This window comes from Silurus meridionalis, chromosome 5, assembly GCF_014805685.1.
Source record: "Silurus meridionalis isolate SWU-2019-XX chromosome 5, ASM1480568v1, whole genome shotgun sequence".
NCBI classification, from domain to species: domain Eukaryota; kingdom Metazoa; phylum Chordata; class Actinopteri; order Siluriformes; family Siluridae; genus Silurus; species Silurus meridionalis.
The window spans coordinates 1,081,892-1,106,891 of record NC_060888.1 but is presented as its reverse complement, the minus strand read 5'-3'; the positions used below and the strand labels follow the sequence as shown (position 1 = coordinate 1,106,891).

Sequence of the window (25,000 nt, the reverse complement as noted above, 5' to 3'; positions counted from 1 at the left end):
ATTATTATTATTATTATTATTATTATTATACTAGAAAACATACATAAACTAGAAAGTTTTTACCTTTAAATGTACTTAAATATCCAAAGTAGTGATTTATTATAACTCTAATGTTCCTGTGATCATTTTTATAACAAGATTCTTCACTTAATCACCTCAGTTTATGTGTAAAGACTCGAATGTGACTCTCAGCACACTGATCTATTAATAGAATGATATTAAAGACTCAAACACTGATTTGAGTTTCTTCATCATTTATTCCTCTCTAAATGTTCTGCTTGATGTTGAACTGATGCTGAACTGTATGTTGGTGATCAGTAGATTCACCAAGCGCCGATCAGAACACGTGTAAAACAGAGCGTGCGCTCGATCCTGATTGGTGACTCGCTGCGTGTTTCACCAGTTACGTTTTTATCCTAGTCAATAAAAAGACACGACGGATTTCACTAAATGTAGTTGAGTAAAAAGTCAAATATTTGAGTTTGTAATGTAAAGTTAGAGTAAAAATCACCCCGAATATTTCAGTAAAATACAAATACGTGAAAAAACGACCTAAACACAATAATAAATACATTTACTTTCTTACTGTCCACTGCTATAAATAAACCTTTCATTTTCTCCTGTTATTTCCTCTTTATTTTGGTTTATCTCTGGATTAAAAGCCATATTTTTGGGAAGGAAGAAGTTAATTGAAGAAGTTTTACAGATTTGAAACACTTCCAGATGTCAGCGACACCCGAACGCTGGAATATGATGGATTTGACGCGGAAAATAACGGTCCAAAATTGTCTTTTTAGTGGAAAGGAAGTGTGAGACACTGTGATAACTGATTTAGCATGACAGGCCAATCGTGTGTGTGTGTGTGTGTGTGTGTGTGTGTGTGTGTGTGTGTGTGTGTGTGTGTGTGTAAGGCCCCTGTGGCAGATTGGTGTTAAATGGCTGTTTTATTTGCTTTACAAAAAGGAAGCTCTCAGCATTTCCTCCAGCGCAGCATTAAATCCTCGTTAGAACGACTCGCTGCCTCTGAGTCAGACATTACGCTCACTTCCTGTCGAGAAAATGAGACCAAATATAATTTATACTTAAACTGAAACTATCAAAAATCACTCACAGACGGCTTTAAATCACATTCTTTTTTTTTCTTTTTTTCTTAGCTCAGCAAATTTATTTAAACTAGAAAAAAAACAAAAAAATTTTTTTTAAAGGAATAATTAAAAAGAAATTCAATCTCAAAATTATAATTCATTTAATTAAAAAAAGGTAATAAAATGTATATGTTTAAATCAGGTTTTGACTAATTAAATAAGCAAAAATAACTAAAATAAAAAATAAAAATAATCGAATAAATAAAACGAGGCACATAAAAGATTTTCGATTCAGAAAAAAAATTCTGAATATAGAAAGAAAAAGATTTTATAAACATAAACTGTGTGAGGCATCAGGTGTTTTTCTGTAGTGTTTATTAGGAAACACTTTTTACAATCTTTACAACCACTTTATTGTAATGTTACAATGTTCTAAATAAAATGTTTATTGTGTACAGTTTTTATGTAAAAAAATCCATTGACATGATCAAGTTTGCAGAATCCTGAGCATAAGATTCTTTTTGAACTTCTTATTTCCACACCTAGTCTCTATTTGCTGTAATTATGAACTCCACTCTTCTCGGAAGATGTTCCACTAGATTTTGTGGAGATTCATTCAGCTACAAGTGTGCTGGTAAAGTGTCTGGATGGTTTGGAGAAGAACCACACATGGCTGGAAAAAGCAGGTGTCCCAATAATTTTGGTATATGGTGAAGTGCACTGTTTAGTAAAGAGGGAATAATTTGAGACAGAATCCGTGTGTATCAACAGGAAATTCAATACAGAACTTCTGACGTTTATTTGATAAATTCCTCTCGTTTTTTCCTTCTTATAAAACAAACAGCTCAGTGAGTTTATATCTTAACGTCTTCCTCAGGACTGACGACTCTACAGGTGGTTCTGGACACGGCGGCTGAGAGGAAGTGGCAGGTGACGGCTATAAACGTAGGCAACATGAAGGATGATAAGAAAGACGAGGCGTATCGCTCGCTGTTCCAGGACCTGGAGAACAAGAAGGAGAGGAGAGTCATCCTGGACTGTGAACAGGAGAAGGTCAAAGACATCATGGAGCAGGTGATGAAGCTTAAACTCTCACACTGTAGGGATCAACATTCCTCACTTCACTCACTGTTCCTCAACATTCCTCACTCTACTCACTGTTCCTCAACATTCCTCACTCCAATTACTGTTCCTCAACATTCCTCACTACATTCATTGTTCCTCAACATTCCTCACTACAGTCACCATTCCTCAACATTCCTCATTCCATTCACCATTCCTCAACATTCCTCACTACATTCACTGTTCCTCAACATTCCTCACTACATTCACTGTTCCTTAACATTCCTTACTCCATTCACTGTTCCTCAAAGTTCCTCACTCCATTCACTGTTCTTCAACATTCCTCACTCCACTTACAGTTCCTCAACATTCCTCCCTCTACACACCGTTTCTCAGTGTTCCTCACTCCACTCACCGTATCTCACTACACCCACCTTTACTTACTGTTCTTTATTCTAATCGTTGTTCCTCACTGTTAAACTTCATGTAACACACGTGAACCTCAGCACAGCTTTGTATTGTTCATGTACTGTACGTTTCTGGACTGTACCATTTCTTTCATCTGAAGTTGTTTCTATAATTAAGTAGATAAAATTTTCCTGTGATATATGTGACAGATCATTACCATCGGGAGGCACGTTAAAGGATATCACTACATCATCGCCAACCTGGTGAGTGACACAAAAGTCATCCACGACTGTGGTCATGTGACATCACCATTAACCATCTAATGACACAATATCATATAATAGGTGGACAAACACTTTCTAGGTTGCTATGGCAACTGGCTAATATGAAGCTAATAGCTTTGCCCAGCTGTCTCCAAACTTTTTTTTGGTGAGGGCCACATCATTTTTCCTTTCTTTAATGGGGCGGGGCGATCTGTACCAGAAGATCGCATGGGCGGAGTCACTTGCAGTGTTATTGTGGAGATTTATCATGATTTTAAATGTATTTATTTTCCTTCTAATTGTAGATTAGTTGATTATTTTGTTCTGCATTGTACATAAATAAGCGTCACTTTTTAACAGATATATCACCTATTAAAAGAGCATTATTACTGTCATAATGACGTTTTATATACATTGCTATTGAAACCATAACATTTACTTACTCATGCATATGCATGTGGTTGTTGGGTGAATCAAACACATAAAAAGGCTACGTTAAAGACTAGAGGTCGACCGGTAGTGGATTTTAAATGATACCGATAGTTAGGTTGGATCGATAACCAATTAATCAACTGATAGTTTGAAAAATGTATACTGGATAAAAAATAAAAAAATAAAAATTACACCATGTAAAATAGTACTGAACTAAAAAAAAAACAGTACTGAATCATGAAAATATGCTAAAGAAATTCAATATAAATATATATTCATTGATAAATATAATTATATAATTAATAAATTATAAATAATAATTATAATATAGCGCTCTCCGTGCATCACGCAGTCTCAGGTGTAAAAACAAACAGCATGTGATTTGCCTCCAGAGGCCGCTCTCGTAACTACAGCGGACCGGAAGCCGGAAAAACTATAGGTTTGGATTTTTGCAGATATCCGTCAGTTCCAGTGATCTGGACTAATGGCCTTAATTTAATAACTAAGGGATATTTTAGTTTAAAAGCTAAACCTTTATTATAAAATAAAGATATGATATGAGTAAAACATTTATTTACAATAACATTTTTAAAATATGTCTCTGGCATTGTTCAGAGGGCCGTTCCAAATGTGTGGGCGGGAGTATTCGGCCAGCGGGCCGTAGTTTGGGGACCCTTGCATTAGCCTGTTTACTACGTAACTTAGTTAGCATAATAACTAGTCGAAGGCCACAAAACTTGTGAAGTAACTTGATTGTTTAAAATCCCTGTTTGCTTTTAGGGCTTTGTGGATGGAGACCTTTCCAAAATTCAGTACGGTGGCGCAAACGTGTCAGGATTCCAGATCGTGGACTTTGAAGATCCTCTAGTGTCTAAATTTGACCAGCGCTGGGAAGCTCTGGAGGAAAAGGAATATCCAGGAGCTGACAATAAGATCAGGGTGAAAGATTCAATCTCAGAAATGTGATGTTAGAGCTTCGTCAATAGCCGAAATGGAAATGTAGTGATTGCTAATATCCCAGAATTGAGGTCAGTGTTGTCTGTTTTTTTCTCAGTACACTTCAGCGCTGACATACGACGCAGTGCAGGTGATGACAGAAGCGTTTCGTTACTTGCACAAGCAGAGGATCGACATCTCGCGCAGGGCGAATAACGGAGACTGCCTGGCGAACCCGGCCGTCCCGTGGGCTCAGGGTGTAGAGATCGAACGAGCGCTAAAACAGGTAGCTGACACACACACGTTTATACCCAGTGAGATGGAACGTGTTTCAAGGTGTGAAATCTTTGTTCATTTCATGTTTTGTTTGTACTCAGGTACGTGTCGAAGGTCTGACAGGAACCATCCAGTTTGATCAGTACGGCAGGAGAGTGAATTACACCGTCCATGTCATGGAGCTGAAGAACAACGGTCCTGTTAAGGTATGAGTCCATTCTAGATCTATTCTATACATGATGATCTACACAAAGTTTTCTTTTTTTATTATGAGTGGGGTTTGTGGTTCAATCCTTCTGTTAGGCTTCTGTAAGGGTTCTCATCTTCTTGAGGTTCCACTTAAAACCTTCTCTGAAAAGGTCAACCTTCCGTTTCTGGTTTCTACACAGTGTAGGACCTTTAATATCAAAAAGTTTGGAGACCAATGGTGTCACTAGTGCTATTTTGACCATGTGTGTCACCTTGTCTGCAATTTTATTGCAGACAGCAAGTTAGAACAAAGAGAAAATCTGAAATTCTGCGTGAATCTGCCACAGAGACGTTTGAGATGACATACGTTTGACAAACTGCGACGCTGCAACAAGTCATTTGAGGTGTTTTGAGCAAAAGAACTTCGCCGGAAGATGACGATAAATCATAAAGACCTTTAACACCCCTGAAAATGATGCACATGATCTCACTTTCACACCCACCCTACTCGCCAGATTTGGCTCCTGCACCATCTTCCCGAAGATGAAGTTCAAAGGTCAGCATTTTGACACTTGCGGAGATCAGGCAAGAATCACAGAAGGTACTTGACACGCTTTGAAAACAAGATGTCCAGGATAAGTTCCAGAAGAACACTGTAGATAAATAAAATAATTTTCTTGTAAACAGAGCGAATCTCCAAACTTTTTGATACCACCAGCCTTTGAATGTCAAACCAAAAAAATCATATTCTCCATATCTCCAAATCATGTTCTCCAGTCATTCTTTGAATGATTAATGGCACTAAATTCTTAAAATGATTACAGTGTTCTCATTTCAAACCCTGTCTAAAACCGAAACACTTGGTTAGAGTCCTTCAGTGTTCCCACAGAGTGATAATGGGGTGTAGATCAGATCAGCAACATTCCTCAATAAAAAGTGTTAATGAAAGGGTCTTTTGGTTCTAGAATGGTTCTACCTGAAAGTTTGTTCTATCTAGAACTCTTCTTCCAGCCACTGAAGAACTTTCTATGGTTAAATATTCAAAACCTTTAAAGGTGTAAGCAAAATATAGACCAGTATAATTAACTCTTACACTAAGCGTTCCTCAGAGGTTCTTCTGAGAGTTAAGGATTATTAGCATCCCAAAGGAGTTTTACAAAAAAACATCTCTTAAAAGGTTCTTGATTGTTCTTTCTGTTCCTTTTATCCATGTGACCAATAAAACACACTTTAGATTTCTGCAATACAGGATTTTTGAAGGTTCCTTATTTTAATCAGTCATAAGAGCTTTAGATTACTGAAGAGGAACATTTTTTCCACAGAACCTCTTTTCTACAGAATGTTGAAGGCTGATTGTGAGAAAAACTCAGAAAATAATTTCTCATTATTCACCCATCTGATCTACAGATTGGTTACTGGAATGAAATGGACAAGATGGCTGTCACAAAATCGGATCTTTTCCCCAACGATACGATGGGACTGGAGAACAAGACTGTGATAGTAACCACCATCCTGGTGAGAACTTACAGCACTTTAATGAACAAAGCTGTAGTTGGGTCTCAAAGTTATTAAACCCTATTACAATGAGAAATAATCCTTAATTTTTAAGAAACAATCAGTAAAAACTTGACAAATGCATTTCATAGCAAAAATTTCCCTGTTCACATTATTATTTAGCAATAGTTGTGATGTCATCATTTATGCAAATTAAGTTCTTATTTGAGTGTAGAGCATGGCGTGACAAAGTGCTCGCTCCGTTACAGGAAGCGCCGTACGTGATGCTGAAGAAGAACGCAGACCTGTTTTTGGATAACGAGCGGTACGAGGGTTACTGCGTCGACCTGGCAGCTGAAATCGCCAAACACTGTGGTTTTAAATATCGTCTGAAAATAGTAGGAGACGGTAAATATGGAGCTCGAGACGCAGAGACCAAGATCTGGAACGGGATGGTCGGAGAGTTGGTTTATGGGGTGAGTGGAAAATAATGATGATTTAATGACTTTAGATTAGATTGTAACCTAATAACTGAGAGTGTGAAATAACTGACAAAGTAATGAAGTCATTCCAATTGTTCATTAAAAGAACATTTCCTTTTTGTGTTTTTGCGAAATGTTCAAAAACCTGAAAGTTAAGACATTGGAGAAATATGGAGAAGTTTCACTACTATTTATTTATTATGAACTACTACTAATAATCATCAATAATTGTCTAATAATTTGAGTTTCTTGTCTGAGTTTCAGTGACTGTGCGATGATAAAACAATGCCTCTAGTTTTAAAACCCCTTTTCTTTTACACTCTTCCTCCACAGAAAGCCGATATCGCCGTAGCGCCTTTGACCATCACGCTGGTCAGGGAGGAAGTGATCGACTTCTCTAAGCCCTTCATGAGCCTCGGCATCTCCATCATGATCAAAAAGCCACAGAAGTCCAAGCCAGGTGTATTTTCTTTCCTGGACCCTCTGGCCTACGAGATCTGGATGTGTATCGTGTTCGCCTACATTGGCGTGAGTGTGGTGCTCTTCCTGGTCAGCCGTTTCAGCCCGTACGAATGGCACACGGAGGAATACGAGGATGGGCAGATCCAGACCAGCGAGTCTACCAATGAGTTTGGGATATTTAACAGCCTCTGGTTCTCACTCGGGGCCTTTATGAGGCAAGGATGCGACATTTCGCCAAGGTTGGTCCCTGATTGGTTGCATTCTGTTTTCGTTCAGATGGACGTGATGTAAATGTGCAGGCTTTTATTAATTGCATGATAAAATCAGGGCATGAGTTAAGCTGTAAGGTTAAAAACATGTGGACGAGGAAACCAAGGGAACGCAAACTAAAGGAAATCCTGCAGCATTACACTGACACTCGACAAACGACAACCAATAGCTGATTGGGGGAGGGGCCATGTGCAGCATAAATATATAGAAAGTATACAGTAAATGTAATTAATGGTAAAACAATTGCTAATTAGCTGAAACAAAGCTGATGATTTTTTCGTTTTAACTGTAAGTTCCAAAAGTGTTTTATTCCTTTTATACAAGAAATTAGCCAAAACTTCAGTTCCTGTTGTCGCTTATGTTACAACACCTATAAACTCTTATTTACATTTATGGCATTTAGTAGAAACCTGACTTACAATTGATCACTGGTGGGTCTTATTCGGCTTGGTGGTGCTGGGATTTAATCTTGTGACCTTCTGATCCAGAGTTCATTGCCTTAAACTCTGATCTACCACCTCTCATTCCCTCACCATTTTCTCCTAAATATCTCTCTTATAGTTACTAAGAGAGAAAATACCACTGGAAGCTACAGCTTTACCTCCGACTGTACGAAGCTTTGACATTGGAGATTCCATAAATCTTTATGTTCCAAGTTCCTGTGAATGAGCAGTTGCTCCAGAAATAAAACACAGTAATATAACCATGATCTGCATAACAACCAATTAGACCAATTTAGACCAATCAGAATCCAGAATTATCCTATCCATTCAATGTCACATATGAGGTGGTATTAAAAAGTTTCAAGATTCGTTCTGTTTAAAAGGAAGTACTTTATTTATCTAAATTTTGACATTATCTTGGCAAACTGACTTCAAAAGGTCGGTGCTTCCTGTGACTGTGCGTGCAGCCTTGTGCTGTTGGCGTATTAGAAAACTAGTCTCGAAACTATTTTAATACCATCTTGTTTTTGTGTTTGGCTCCAGTTTGCTAACAGATCGATGACTAGCTGGTTTATAAGATAGATAACAGAGTCAGGAATAAGCATCTGATTTATTTTTAGACCAAAATTTCTTACATATTTAAATCCTGCTAATTATCATAAATGGGTAGAAAAGATCTGTAGCAGGAACTTCTGAGACCCAGAGCGTACTAGCGTACAAGCTTTTCATGCCACAGAGCTCTTTATTAGTCAAACAGCATTTATAAAAAAAAAAGGTAGATATTAAAAGTTACATAATTTATTCTTTTGTAAAGGAAAGTTATACAAGAGCATCTACATTCCCAAACCTCACTGTTATTATTATTATTAATATTATAATAAATTCGCTTTAAAGCCTCATCATACTTTCAAAGTCAGATTTTACACCATGTTGGTCTACAGCATCCAATTCCATCCTGAATCAATTTAAATGAATTAGCATGTGGTATGAAGGAGCAAAGATAAAGGATGAAGATGACTTTACTATAGACATCTGAAGCAGATTACCCACAAGGCATAGGTCTGACCTGGCCAGAAGCTTTACTGAATAGAAGAGTTGAGGATTTACACTATAGGGTTTATACTATAAAGGTTTGTGGACACCTGAGAATAAGAATTTTAAACATCCCATTCCACATTTATTTCATATTTATTGTTATAATGAGCTCTGGGAAGATGTTGCACTAGATGTTTGTGGAGATTCATTCAGCCACAAGAAAGGTGTTAGTAAAGTGGTGTAGGTGAGGAGGTTCCTGGGGTTCAGTCAGCCTTCACGTCCATCCCAGAGGTGTTCAATAGAGTTGGAGCTCTATAGCAAAAGATCTTCCACGAAATTCAATGCTACTTCATCTAAAGATGTCCAATACAATTGTGTGGCTCCAACCTTTTGGTAACAGTTTGGTGGAAAACCACATGTAGCTGGGCAATCCAGGTGTTCTAATACTTTTGCCCAAAAAGCGTGTGTGAATTGAAGAGCCGTTATATGGCTGTCAGGTGTCCTAATACTTTTGCCCTTACAGTGTAGGTGAGGTTATAAACAGAACATAAAATTCTGATTGTTATTATGGAAATATGAATTTTTACATTCATTAGCATAATGTTAATTAATAATAAAAGTTAATCAGAGAGTTTTTAACGCACCTCAACATGGAGAAGTGTAAAATGCTCCGTCCTGACACCAGAGAAACTCTAACAGACACATGACATAAACATCTTTATCTGATTTATTCACATTTTATTTTTACTATTCACAAACACTACGTAATAAAAAAAAAAAAAACATAATCAATCACTTCCGACCAATCACAAAAAGAGAGAAATTGAATATATTATTTATTTCTAGGTCAAAAGTTTTACACCAAATTATTATACAATCGTTATACAAGACCTGCAGCACGAGCTTCACTTCACCACTCAGTTCTTCTAGGAAGAGAAACGCTATTCAGCCAGATGTTGCTTGTTGGTGTTGTTAGTGTTTCTCACAGCAGAAATAATCTATAAGAACTGGATGAAGATCTAACAGGATGTAAATCCTCTCTCAGGTCTCTCTCGGGCCGGATCGTGGGCGGCGTGTGGTGGTTCTTCACTCTGATCATCATCTCCTCGTACACGGCAAACCTGGCTGCGTTTCTCACCGTGGAGAGGATGGTGTCGCCCATCGAGAGCGCAGAGGATCTGGCCAAGCAAACCGAGATCGCTTACGGGACGCTGGACTCTGGGTCCACCAAAGAGTTTTTCATGGTACGTCAATTTAAGCGTTCCAGCAGGAAGCTTGTGGAGCTCCATTAAAGTATTATAAACGATTTTTGCTCCTGAGGCATCTGTTGAGAGAAATCTTTTGAATTTATTTGAGATTCTGTACACGCAATTCTGGAGATTTAGAACAGAACAAAGTGAGAAGAGAAAGTCTGGATGGTGTGAACCAACACTTCCAGGTAAAGGTTTAGATTTTTTCCTCCCAAGAAAAAAAAAAGAACAGCTTGGTGATGGTCAGACAGCTGGTGATGGTCGGCAGATGGACAAACAGGACACACTGAGCGAGACAAAGAGCAAATATCTGAAAAGCAGAAAGGCCACGATAAATACGAGGCTCGGTTACGACTGGTTTAAACCAGACTGTCTGCGTCACACAGAGCGAGAGGAATCAGAGTCATTACATACTGTGATTAGGACCAGAAGTGTGTGTGTGTGTGTGTGTGTGTGTGTGTGTGTGTGTGTGTGTGTGTGTGTGTGTGTGTGTGTGTGTATGTTAAATCTCAATGTTTGTTTGTGTACAATATAAAATTCAACTTCACCAAATAAGAAACAAACCAAAAGACGTCTTTGGATGCTGCTTGAAATTTTCCCTTCACTTGAACTAGGAGACATGAACCTGTTCCAGCATGGCAATGCCCCAGTGCTCCATGAAGATCTGCTTCACATGGTTTGGAAATTTCCTGCTATAGAGTCAACTGAAGAACTCTGGGATGAATGTGAACACTGACTGCACCCCAGGAACCTCCTCACCTTCTCACCTACATCACTACCTGACTTTACTAACACCCTTGTGTCTGGAGCAAATGGAGACTAAATGTGGGATGAGATGTTTCAAAAGCAGCAAATAGCAAACTTAGTTTTCGGTATAATGTAATTTTTTCTTCTTTTCTGCAGAAAACGGAAACAGTGTCTCTGTTTTTTCCCCTCAGCGGTCCAAAATCGCTCTGTTTGAGAAGATGTGGGCGTACATGCGCAGCGCCGAGCCCTCCGTCTTTGTGAAGACCACGGCGGAGGGAGTGATGCGAGTGCGCAAGTCGAAAGGGAAGTACGCCTACCTGCTGGAGTCCACCATGAACGAGTACATCGAGCAGCGGAAGCCCTGCGACACCATGAAGGTCGGCGGGAACCTCGACTCCAAGGGTTACGGCATCGCCACGCCCAAAGGATCCTCATTAAGGTGGGTGGAATAGTATAACAATGTGCCCAATGTTGTTATAGTATCCCACCTACCCTGATGCAGCTGTGCTCATGTCACCTGGTTGGTATAAGAAAGATCTAGTCCAGGCAATAAAAAAATAGAAATAAATGAATTAATTTATTAATTAATAAATAGATGAATTATACAAATTTGTCAAAAAAAAAAAAAAAAAAGGATCAGACAGTGATTAAGAAAAGAAGTTGACTCACAATATGATCTGATCTGACAGGTTTCTAATTTGTTGAATTATTTAATTTAATGCCAAATTCACCAAACAGAATGAAAACCACAGGAGCATCAGGTTAATAAAGTTTTTTTCCCAACAGATAAAAAAACTGCATTCATATGAATTCATCCAGGTTGGTTTTAATATAAAGTCACCCTAAACTTTATAAAACGTTTTCATGACTAAATAATGAAATATTTTGGAAAACGTAAGTATAATGTTTTAAATATAATATTTAATATAAAATATAAATTTGACCAGAAATGTACACTTTTTGGTACAATCTCAATCTATCAAAAAAAAAATCACAATATTATAGGAAAAGGCTCTAAAACCTAAAAGTCATGTGGTACCCGTGACAGAAAAGTCCTTTTGCATCAAATAACGCCAGAGCCAATCAGGTTCTGATATGCAAATTCAGGTCAAATTCAATTAGCATAGGCAGAATTTGCGGAGTTCTTGATGAGAGGTGAAGTGTAGCTGTTTTTCTTTTAAATAGTTAAAAATGTACTGAGAAATTTCATATTTTGATCGGATTCAAGTCAAAATTTTTATGAGCGAAAAATTTTAGCTTTATTTGACATTTAAATTCAATTATTTTAATGATTAAAAAGTTTCAGGTGACTTTTCCAGCAGTCTGTGTTTTATCAATGTTAATGTTTTGATATATGAATGTTCTCTCCTCTCTGCTTTCGCTCTACTGATCCTACTTTTTTATCCTGATCTGCTTGCTTCTTGATGATATTTCATGATGTTTTTTTGATTGTATGTATGTTTTATGCCCAAAACCTTCGCAGTACACATTTTTATTTAATAAACCGTAAAAACGAAAGAGGTTTGGAGTCGAATCAGGCCGAGGAGTCCAAATTTAGTGCTAATCACATGACACGTGGCACTGCGTAGGTTTAAACACTGTTTATGCTCTTTGTTATAATGCTGACTAACCATGTAGAACTGATGCATTAGACTAGAATTTGATTGAGATGACCGTCAGTTTAATTTCCCCTGATTGGCTGAAATGAGATTAGATGAGATGAGATGAGATGAGATGAGATGAGATGAGATGAGATGAGATGAGAATATGACAGTTCCTCTCTTAACAGAAATAATGCCTAATTAATGCACTAATTGGATTAATTGAATGTATTTAGAAGGAAAGAGCAAAATTATTGAATTAAATTTAGAATAATTTATAGGGGAAGATTTTTGGGGGGTTTATTATTTTTTTTTTAAAGGAAGACCATTGGTTAAAAGAAAAAAACACGTTGGCTCACTCTGTCTTACAAGTTATGTTTTATCGTTTTCAAGAAATGCGGTTAACCTCGCAGTTCTAAAACTGAATGAACAAGGCCTGTTGGACAAATTGAAAAACAAATGGTGGTACGACAAAGGCGAGTGCGGCAGCGGGGGAGGTGATTCCAAGGTCAGCCCCAGAGAGCAAAGCCTTATGGGTAAACGCAATGCAACACCCAAGTAAGCAGCAAATCAGCGCAGGAGCTAAAACGTAAAAAAAATCTGATATTTTATACTTTTTTAAATTGATTGCTAAGTTTAACGTTAACGCACACACATAGCTCAGTAAATAAGACACAGATTTGACGTGTTCGGCAAAGTCATCGCCGCCCTTGCTGCTTACTCCGGCGATACGTTAATGCACATCTGGCTCTGCAAAACTCGCGTTTGCTTACGCCAAATGGCGCATCAACGTCCTGATCGCCAATTACAGAAACAATAAAGAAAAAGGTAATAATCTAGAGATTTTTTTAACAAAAAAAGAAAGTTGAACGAGTGTAATGTAATAATAACATAAAATAACATTGATAATGTTATTTATGTTATTCCCCTCGTGAAGAACGCCAGTAAACCTTGCAGTATTGAAACTCAGTGAGCAAGGCGTCTTAGACAAGCTGAAAAACAAATGGTGGTACGATAAAGGTGAATGTGGAGCCAAGGACTCGGGAAGTAAGGTTAGTCGCAATTTTGCAGGTTCTTATATGATCTTTTTGATTTAGTTTGATTTTTAAAGGGAATGACCCATCGTAAATAAAAAAAGATTAATAAATAAATATTAACTGTAATGATAATGATTATGAATATCAGTCAAACAGAAATGCACAGACAAGCATGAGATGCCTGTGGGAGAGATTCCTTCTCTTTATATGTTTATTGATTTCTGACTAACGCCTAACTGCTGAGCTACTAATGCTTCAGCTGAGAACGAATCAGTAATGCATGCTGAAATCTCAGTCCCAGTGCAAACGATCAGGAGAGCGTCGTTTATGTAATAATAATAATAAAAATTAAAATAATAATAATAATAATAATAATAACATTCTTTACAGTATATGACTAGTTTTTAAGCCTTTAGGACCATCTATAAGGGTGTTCAAGATTATTCAACTGTCTGTGTGGTCTGTGCTTTGTGTGCTTTATGTTTTTCCTTTGTGTGCAATTCTGCCAGACTGTATATATACAATCCAAGAACTTTATATTATACTGATCAGGTATAACATTATGACATTATAACATTCTGATGATCTTCATCATGGCACCTGTTAGTGGGTGGATTTATTTATTAGGCAGCAGGTGAACATTTTGTCCTCAAAGTTGATGTTAGAAGCAGGAAAAATTGGGCGAGCGTAAGGATTCGAGTGAGTTTTACAAATTGTGATGTCTAGATGACTGGGTCAGAACATCTCCTAAACTGCAGCAGTTGTGAGATGTTCCTGGTCTACAATAGTCAGTATTTATCAAAAGTCCTCCAAGGAAGGAACAGTGGTGAACCGGCGACAGGGTCGTGGGGGACTAGGATCACTGTTGCACATGTGGACGAAGGCTGGTTCATGTGGTTCTGATGCAACAGATGAGCTCCTGTAGCTCCTGGAGAAGTTCACGTTGTTAATGATCGATGGGTCAGAACTGTTTCAGCAGCTAAAGAGGACCAACACAATATTATGCAGGTGGTCATAATGTTATGGCTGATTGGTGGCTATAAAGTTGTATACAAAGGTGTATTTTTACATACTAATCTAAAACACTTCCAACTGTTTCACTGTTTAATATTCAACTAACAGCATCTCGAATCTAATCTATGCTCATAAAATTAGAACGTTTAAACTCTATAAAACTGCACTATATGACTGCACAATTTAAACACATCTTTCATTCAGCATAAAAAAGCACACTGCCACCACCATGCTTCACAATGTTACCATAATCACTGCAATGTTATACATCTAACCCACTGGCCCATGAGGAAACCTTTGTTTTGCCTGGTTCTTTATGCTTTCTTGATCATATTTTCCAGCTGTTTAGCAACACCAGACTTCAATTAACAAATTCAAAGGGGGTCAAGATGGACTAAATACTTCCAGTGAATTAGGACATTTAACTGATTTCACATGTGCAGAAATCCATAACAGGCAAAAGAGACAGAGATTTAAAACAAATGACCAAATGTAATGCAGCTCAGCCACTGCAGTGCCTCAGCTGCCAGTAACTCTTTTGCCTTATAAGGTGCCATAACTTTTGAACGTATAGTTATATTTTGAAGGAGGAAAAACCCTGTACATGGGTTTTAAGGTTATTGTATTTCACTATTTTATGAGCTTAGATTTGCATAAGATACATAAAGCATGCACACACACACACACACACACACACACACACACACACACACACACACACACACCCTTAATGGTGTATCTGTGTCTCTTGTATGCTGTAAATGTGCAGCCGTCTGACTCCGGTCCGTTTCCTGTCTTGTGCAACCCTTTATATGGTCCTGTAGCTCTAATTAATAACCACCTCATGACGATCATGCCACAGTACCGCATCAGCCTCTGCTACATTCCTGTACACTCATGCTAGACGCTAATTTACTTGAGCCTTTTGCATATTAGACCCAAGACAAACCAGCAGCGCATCGGCCTGATTAGCGATTGGCACTGAAAGTCACGTGATTTGGCATGCAGACTTTAAAGGCTTCAGTAAATCGTATCTCATTCCAGGTTACAGAGCTTCATGTTCCTCATCGCTTCAGATTAGCGTGTAGTTTATTGTTTCAGACGTCATCCTGAACTGTGCATTTATATCCATATAGAAGCCTAGATGACATTTAAATGCAAACATACACACATTCATACACTGACACAATGATATATAATGTGCATAATAAATGTTGAGGCCGGAGGTTTGTTATTGTTTTAATTCCTCATAATACGATAGTTGTTTGGTTGCTATGGTTACCAATCTGACAGGATGGAAATGAATCTTTTTCTGTGAAATAATTAATGAATTATTAATAACTTTGCCATAATTTAATAAGAAAAATGATAGAAAATAGTCACCCAACTTTTACAGGTGAATTGTATCTAGTCTGAGAAACAAGTTGCTGTTCTCACTAGAGTTGTAGTCGACGTAAACTGTTTAGCAGCTCTTCAAGATTTAATGTAAACCAGGTTCCACGTTTTTCGAAAGTGATGAAACTCAAAAAAATTTTAAAAGCTACATCTTATAGAGAAGTGGTAGCTCAGTGGTGAAGATGTTGGACTCCTGATCAGAAGTTTGAGTTTAAATTCCAGCACTAACAAGCAGCCACTGTTGGGAACTTGAGCAACTCAACTACTTAGTGGTTTAAAATAAATCTTCTGTCAGCTGCCAAATTCTGACAATCTAAATGTTAAATATAACACCGAAAAGCTAATCATGGATAACAAGCAACACATAAGATTCATTCATTACCATGGTAACATCAACCAAAACAGAAAACTGTTGAAGAGGAAATTGGTGAATAAAATTAGACAAAATTTTGAATTGTGGAAGACGAATAGGGTCATAATCTGGTCAAAAATATTTTTCTACAATTAACTGTGTAATTATTTATATAAAAATTGTAACAATGTGATAAAACAACAGCAAATTCCTTTTGAGTTTTAAGCTGTAATTAAGACGTCTTTGCCTTCTTTAATGGTTTTGGTTTTTAGGTTTGTCTAAAAAACATGTAAAATGCCTATTGTATATAATACATCTTATATACAATATATCAGATATCGTTAGAGCTTTAATATACGATTCAATAAAGTGACATTCACACTAGAACTAGAACACCAGAGTCCACCTTCTCCAGCCTCTACAGTTATTATTCTCTGAATTCTGCATTGTATTTGGTGTATCTGTTGGTTGCTGTTTATTGTGAGTGTCTTTGCTCCACGATTTCCAGATTCTTATGTCCAATTTGTGTACATTCTTTCAGGAAAAGACGAGTGCGCTTAGCCTGAGCAACGTGGCTGGTGTTTTCTACATCCTGGTTGGCGGTTTGGGCCTGGCCATGCTGGTGGCTCTGGTCGAGTTCTGTTACAAGTCGCGCGCTGAGGCCAAGCGCATGAAGGTGGCAAAGAGTGCACAGAATATTAATCCCACTTCCTCGCAGAATTCTCAGAATTTTGCCACTTATAAGGAAGGGTACAACGTATATGGGATCGAAAGTGTAAAAATTTAAGGGGGTAGGATACGCGGCCGTCGAATCTGTGCTATCGTTTCTCCCCCTTCCCCCCAGTGCACGCTTTCCATCTACCCCCATTTCCCCTCAGTGTGATAGTGAATGAGGAGATTTTGGACGTAGGTGGATCATATGTAATGCAGTAACGTCTTATTTTCCCCTTCCCAAGCCTCATTACGTCTCCCGTAATGAGTGAAACATTAAACACTTTCCTTCCCTCATCTTTTGTTTGGTTTGATGTGTGTGTGTGTGTGTGTGTGTGTGTGTGTGTGTGTGTGTGTGCATCCAGTTGATCCTCATCATCATCAACATCATCATCATCATCATCATCAACAACAAGGTTACTACCCTGTTTTCACACTAGCAAGTGACAAAGCAACAGGCAATGCTCATTTTCTGTTTATGTACCTTTTCAGTTATCACACCTTGATGATGTGCATCCTTTCCAAAATATCATCTTCAGTATCAGAGATCTCTGGGGTCTCTGGTGAGGGTGTTTATCTAGTACGGTTAGCACGCTTTGCTAATCTAATAAAGCTAACGTTTGATTTGTGCGAAATTGAACAATCTACAAGTGAAAGAAACTCGCTGTTGTCATTTAAGTTGTAGCAGCAATCAGCAGTTTAGCATCTCCGGGAGGTTTATGTAGAACACTACAGCAGGTTCTCAGCAGAACATCATCTTCAGAACGTGATAAATGGCTGACTATCCACGGAACCACTGAGGAATTGTTTTCTTCTAAGATTACTCACTAAATACAATAAGAAACACTGAAAATATAATCAGACTTAACAAGCAACCGAGATAATTGACATGAAAACCGAAAACTAGAACAGGAAACTGACCATATAAGGAAATCTGTGAAATAAAAAGAAGTAAATGGGTCACGAGGGGTTTGTCACTAGCTAGGTGACGCAGGGTTACCATGATGCCTGTGAGTGTTATTACTGTGATTAACTGATCGTGTGTATTTACAGTAGTCCAGGTCATAATGTATTTGTTTCCGTTTCCATTTTGAATGTTTCTCAACTTCATACTGTATCTGGTTTACATCCACATCACCAACAGGGGTGGAACGATTTATCAGTACGAGTGTGTATCGTGATAACTGAATTTATATGACTTATATCAGTTACATGCATGCACTATAAACTAAATGTAGCTCATCAAACCGTCACACGATCTTAAATTGAAGTGTAAAATTTACAAAATTTGTTGATTAAAAAAAGAAAATGTATTTCAATCGTTTAAAAAAATACTGTAATATTATGTTGCCATGACAACCAGGATTCGTTTATTAACTATGATACATTGACTGAAATACACTATATTAACAAAATTATTGGGACACCTGATTTATTTATATTGGGACCTCTATAGACTGCACCCCAGGCCTCTTCACCTCACCTCCATCACTACCTGACTTCACCTGAACACCTGAATCAAATCTTCACAGAATCCAGTGGAACATCTTCCCAGTAGACTGAAACTCATTACAACAACAAATGAAGACTAGATGTGGAATTGAATGCCCAAAAAGTAGCACATATCGATTTTATCAGGTGTCCCTAAACTTTTGTCCTTATAATGTTTCTATCCTGTAATGAATGATTCAAATAGGGATTTTTTTCAATCACGCTTGATGAAAAGAGTTGAAACGAATCATAATCTTATCAGAGAGTCGTGATAATGTGATGGACGGTTATGTACAAGTCATATCGCTCCACCTCTGGCGTCCGTGATAATGTACAAACGGACTTTTCTAAAGCTCAACACTATATTTGTGTGTGTGTGTGTGTGTGTGTGTGTGTGTGTGTGTGTGTGTGTGTGTGTGTGTGTGTTTTCCAGGTGACCTTTTCGGATGCGATGAGGAACAAGGCGAGGTTATCTGTCACTGGGAGCACAGGGGAGAACGGCCGTGTCATGAGTCCTGAGTTCCCTAAAGGCGTCCACCCTGTACCCTACGTAGGGCCCGACGTTGGCATGAACGTCAGTTTAACAGACCTTTCGTGAGGGAAAAACCCCCTGCCGAGTGCCTTAAAATGGTTTATCCCGTCCTTTTTCTCTCTCCTTCTGTTTATTTCTCTCTCTCCTTCTATTTGTATTAATATCCCGGGTGAGAGACAGAGGCCATGTTTTAATAGTGAAAAGACATTTATGTCACACACACACACACACACACACACACACACACACACACACACCTATACACCACAGTGATCTTTGCCTCTAAAAAACACACCCGAAGAGGTGATGAGGTCACTTCCCCTGGTCACGGGTGGGTTTTCTGACGAGCGTGAAATCTCAGCAGCGTCAATGCTTCTTGTCTAGGCATGTGCAGATAATCACATGTTCAATACTAAATATCATTGTTTTATCACCGTTTTGTCACTTTCCCCAGATAGGCAGCCTTTCTAGGCAGCACTGGAGTTCGAATTATTTTTATACGTTTATAAATCGCGATACGATTTTAACCCCCGCTATTAAATATCAGACCGATATCGTGATTCGGATTCGTTTCTTTTGAATATCGGCACATGCCTAGTTCGTGTCCATGTCGGCTCGAGCACACTGCGTTCTTTTATTAATAAAACCACAATGAAAAACACAGAAAAAATGTTTTCTATGTATTTTCACATACGAAATGCTTTTAAATAAATCTGCTTACATACCGGTTGTGTGTAGAACAACATCATCTCAGTACTGCATACTTTTAAAGATCAGCTCTTAGTTTCATACTTTTTAAAAAAAAAAAAAAAAAAAGACGCCAAATCTATTGCTTATGTAATTTATGAGTGTATAATATTAACATTTCGGTGTTTCTATGGAGATATTTAGCAACGCTTGATCGTTTTTTTGACCGTGGTGCCGCAGATTCTTTTCTGTTCATCTGAATCATGTTTTATTTGTATTTTCACCGATAATCAGGGCAGAGGTTCTGTTATCTTACGGTACGTTACATGTTTTAAAAAAAATACGAATAAATGAAAATAGGAATGTGAGAAAAAGGAAAAAAAAACAAGTACCTTACTGTATTATTGCCTAATGTTTCGCTGTGAATTCAGTAGACGTATTACACATCGACACGCTCGTCTGTTTCAAATGCCAAATAAGTAAGTGTGCCGAATTTATTCCTGAATATAGTGGGAACTGAATCTGTCCTCATTGTGAATGCAGTCGATTCATGATCGCTACGTTTCTGTAACTCTGTACTGTTCCATGGCCTACGCAGTAATTCGACTATTATAACGATTGATTTCTTTCTAGATAAATTTGTTTTGTACATTTTGTTTTTATTTGTTTACACTAATTGACTGATTCTAAGCAGCGCCCACATGTTTGGTTCACTCAGGAATGGAAGAAACTGAGGGCGGAGCTTGTGTTATGCGTAAAGTTGACAAAATAATTGACTATTAATTACTTTAACACACAGATACAATCAAAACAAGAAGGAAATTTAAAGAAGATTGTGCTTTTACGTTTTCTGCTATTTGTCTAATTACAGTTGCGTTATGAGCAGGAACTGTGTTCTGATTGGTTGTAATGACCTTATAGACAGGAAGTGTGTTCTGATTGGTTATAATGCTATTATGTGCAGGAACTGTGTTCTGATTGGTTGTAATGGCGTTATGTGCAGGAACTGTGCTCTGATTGGCTATAATGCCATTATGGGCAGGAACTGGGCTCTGATTGGTTGTAATGGCGTTATGTGCAGGAACTGTGCTCTGATTGGTTGTAATGCCATTATGGGCAGGAACTGTGCTCTGATTGGTTGTAATGGCATTATGGGCAGGAACTGTGTTCCGATTGGTTACAGCGGGATTGTAAACAATTATTGCATTGTGATTGGTTATAGTGATATTGATCTGTGATCTGATTGGCAGCTGAGACATTTTAAGCAGAATATGTAGTAAAATCACACTTGGAGAGAGAAGAAACAAAGGCAGGGCTTAAAATTGATCATTTGAATGCCACAACATCACATTTAATTATATTCTGTCACTTTTTTTTATCCGTACACTTTTACAACATTTATACGCTCATGTTGAAGAAGAGAAGCATCACAGTAGGCCTGCTTTAATCTTTCATTTGACCTAATACATTAATAATAATAATAATGTGTAACCCTTGGGTTATTTATCTGTTTCATGCCAAACAATATTAAATTATTATAAGTTTATTATAAAAACACAATCCGTACATTTGCACATTTTATGGTTCATGTCTGAATTTTGAATAAAATTTCCAGTTCAATCATTCGTACTTTTCTCATGATAAAAATAATGTTCTTTTACTTTCTAATTGAACGTGTGCTGACTTGTTTCATTTTTGGAACTCTTTCTGAATAAAAACGTGACTAATAATGCTGCGTGATTTGTATCATTCGAGTGCTGAAGAAATATTTCAGCTTTTTTATTAACGTGAAAACGTGAGCTCATGTGACATAAATACAAAGAAGTCTGTCAGATGTTTATGATATGAAGTAAATGAGGTTTTGTGTGTAAACAGCAGGCCGGCGGGAAACGTTAAACGGCTGATTTTTTTCGATTGGCTGATCTCGATCCTATAAACATGACGGCTGTTTTTTTCACTGATGTTTGCTGCAATGTGATTTGGCATATTCAGGTCAGTCCCGCTGTTCTCTCGCTTTAATCACTGCACCGGTTTTCTCGCTGTCTCGGGACTTCACAGCACGGCGGCCATGTTTTTCTCACACGCCGCACTTGGCTGGGTTTTGCTCGACCACCCGCCTGCTTTCTGACACTTCAGTGCCTTCGTTTCATCTCTCATTTTGCTGGCACTCGATGTTAGATGGAAATAAAATGTTCCATGCAGAATTAATCTGCTGCTGGGAAAAGTAAACGCTAGCAAGGAAAGATCGTGTAATTCATTCGAAACTCAGTGCTAGTCATATAACAGGGTTTAATAGGAGGAAATACAGTTAGTGTAAATAGATAGATATTTGTCACGTGTACTTTACAGCACCGGGAAATTATTCCTTCTCCTATCCCAGTGATGTTAAAATGCAGAGGTCAGAGCACAGGATCAGATATAATACAGCACCCCTGTGGCACAATGGGTTAAGGGCCTTGTTCAGGGGCCCCAAGAGTGGTGGCTTGGTAAAACATATTAACTAAGAAAAAAGTAATCTATCAGTCTAATTAATTGGTCATTAATAAACAAATACAGATAAATTAATACATAAAGTATAAATAAATAAATAAATTGCTACTGACAAATAAATGCAAATAAATAAATAAATAAATAAATAAGCAAGCACCATCTTTTGGACCACATAAACAGTGAAGGCCACTCTGCACAGCTGGGGATGTTTTCGCATCAACGCCCTGGGGATCCATGAAATTAAGGAGCAACACAGGAGCTTTGAGGATGGATTTGGACTGTAATTCATGTCAACAGTCTGCTACAATGTGCTCAGGACCACCGGTTGCATTTAATCAACATCACTGTAGACCGTAACAATGATGGAACTGTAATAAATGGATATTCGGTGTTGAGGATGAGGATGAGGATGATTTTGGAGTTTGGTTTCTCTCAAGGATTCAAGAGTTTTTCCTTCACCACAGTCACCACTTTCTCACTCATTAGGCAGAAACTGACAATTATAAGGAACGAACATATACATTCTTTTATTACTGATTTATCTGTAAAGCTGATTAAGGACAATATCCATTTTCAAAAACACTACTAATAAAAATTAATTAAATTGAATAAATGCATTGCAGCTTGGCTCTGTCTCCTAATGACATGATAACACAAGTTGTGCAGTTTGGATGAACAGGAAGCTATTAGTAACACACTGCTGTGTTTTGAGTAGATAGTGTGGTAGGTTAGGTACAGTATGTGTCTAGCAAAGACGGATCTTACACATGATCCTGAGCATCACCTAAACCCCGAACCAGCACGTAAACAGGCTTAAAGGGACTAATGAGAGTACTGTACTGTACTGTACTGTACTACATTCCTTTACAACAAGCCATGAGCATGTTTCAGATACAAAAATCTACATCACAGGACCACCAGAAAAACACAGGTGAATAAAGCACCTGAGTAGAATCATCTCCTATCCCCTGGACCAGCACAGAGTCCAGCATCTCGCTTGTCACTTCACTTCTGTACTGATATATTCGACTTATTTTCTTACCTAATTTGTTTTCCTCCCACACAGAGTGTTTATTTAGCTGTAATTATCTGTGGTTCAGGTGGGAGAGGAACGACACAACATCAATATCCTGTAATTAACACAAAACAGGAAGTGAGGATAATCTTACAGGAGCACTGAGAGGAACACAAGTGTGACATTCATTAACACTAGAGAGGAGACGTCACCGAGTGCCTCGCTTCATCACACACCCATACACACACACACACACACACACACACACACACACACACACACACACACACACACACACATCTTTACAGGCTTCCAGACCTCATTTAAATGTCAAAAGGTTTCAAATTATTTCATTCTATTTTATAGTAAAATAATTAGTTTTATCCTTATTATATTTATTTATTTTTATTATTTATCCTCATTAATTGACATTTTTATTTATAAGGAAACAAATTAATTAATCAATTGATTAATTAATTAATTAATTTATTTATTTATAAATAATTATTTAAATAAATAGCTGTGATGTGTAGGAGGATTAGGGTAAAATGAGTAATGTCTAATTGATTGATTGATTGATTGATTGATTGATTGGTTGATTGGTTGATTGATTGATTGGTTGATTGGTTGATTGGTTGATTGGTTGATTGATTAAACCAATTTGATCAACACCCAAGGGTTTGGGCTAGAACTAAAACATCTATGTATTTATTGGTTTAAATAAATAGACAAATAACTAAAGAATTAAACAGTAGAGGATTGTACTAGTCTTTGTTGTTGTTGTTTGATTAACATTTTTGTTCCATCCCTAAATCATATCTAAAACAAATAAATTATATATAAACATATATAGTGTATTTAAAAGTATATAACGATATGTAATGAGTATGTGTGTGTATAAGGGTATATAGTTATATAAGGTATATAAAGCTATGTGAAGGTATATAAACTTACATAAATTACAGTATAATTTGTGCATAAATCTTTTTTTGAAAGCTGCTGCATCATGCAATAATCACCACAACACACTTTTGTTTAAAGACTTGTGGGCTGCTGCTTACATTCATTTATTCCTCTGTAAATAAGTCAGGAGTTGGTGAGACAGACAGACAGACAGACAGACAGACAGACAGACAGACAGACATACAGACAGATAGACAGGCAGACAGACAGACAGACAGACAGACAGACAGACATACAGACAGATAGACAGGCAGGCAGGCAGGCAGACAGACAGGCAGACAAACAGACAGACAGACAGACAGACAGGCAGGCAGGCAGGCAGGCAGGCAGGCAGACAGACAGGCAGACAGACAGACATACAGGCAGAGGAAAATGTTATTGTGAACAGAGGTGATAAGGGATAAAATAGCATGGGATGTGTTGTCATGGAAACAGCATCGGCAGTGCGCGGGGGAACAGTGCTGTGCTCGGGAAAGTGCGACTTGTCATTTTGTCATTCGCACGTCGCGCTCACAGACCATCAGCACATTTCCAGTACAGTACAGTTGCATAATAATCCTGTTTAGCTAAAAAAAAAAAAAAAAAAGCGAGAAAGAAAGGATCATTAAACGAAAAGTTCAACTCACAGTTACCATAGAAACCATGTCTGCCTTTAGTGAGCATGAGCGACTTCTCAACCATGTGATCGTACGTGTATTATTATTATTATTATTATTATTGTTGTTGTTATTTTTATTAATATTATAATTGTTGTTATTATTATACTGCATTCAAATTGTTAATTATTCACAAATAAATACATACATCACCACATGTGGTATATAATGTATTACATCATATCATATCATATCATATCATATCATATCATATTCCTAACC

The 25,000-nt window shown here is 37.6% G+C and overlaps 1 protein-coding gene across 4 annotated transcripts in view; it reads left to right on the top strand.

Moving 5' to 3' along the window:
- Window positions 1-21,393, top strand: part of gria2b (glutamate receptor, ionotropic, AMPA 2b) — a 42,179-nt gene extending 20,786 nt beyond the window's left edge. The window contains exons 4-16 of one of the 4 annotated variants that reach the window (XM_046849242.1): window positions 1,963-2,159; window positions 2,765-2,818; window positions 4,031-4,189; window positions 4,305-4,472; window positions 4,564-4,668; window positions 6,059-6,166; window positions 6,415-6,621; window positions 6,961-7,328; window positions 9,883-10,081; window positions 11,026-11,273; window positions 13,373-13,487; window positions 16,775-16,909; window positions 18,869-21,393. In XM_046849242.1, coding sequence (XP_046705198.1) covers window positions 1,963-2,159; window positions 2,765-2,818; window positions 4,031-4,189; window positions 4,305-4,472; window positions 4,564-4,668; window positions 6,059-6,166; window positions 6,415-6,621; window positions 6,961-7,328; window positions 9,883-10,081; window positions 11,026-11,273; window positions 13,373-13,487; window positions 16,775-16,909; window positions 18,869-19,033 — 2,228 coding nt within the window. In that variant the 3' untranslated portion in view covers window positions 19,034-21,393. Of the gene's footprint in view, window positions 1-1,962; window positions 2,160-2,764; window positions 2,819-4,030; window positions 4,190-4,304; window positions 4,473-4,563; window positions 4,669-6,058; window positions 6,167-6,414; window positions 6,622-6,960; window positions 7,329-9,882; window positions 10,082-11,025; window positions 11,274-12,828; window positions 12,944-13,372; window positions 13,488-16,774; window positions 17,025-18,868 lie in introns of all 4 variants that reach the window. The other 3 variants (XM_046849241.1, XM_046849244.1, XM_046849243.1) reach the window with 3 other exon arrangements.
- Window positions 21,394-25,000: the final 3,607 nt, after the last annotated feature.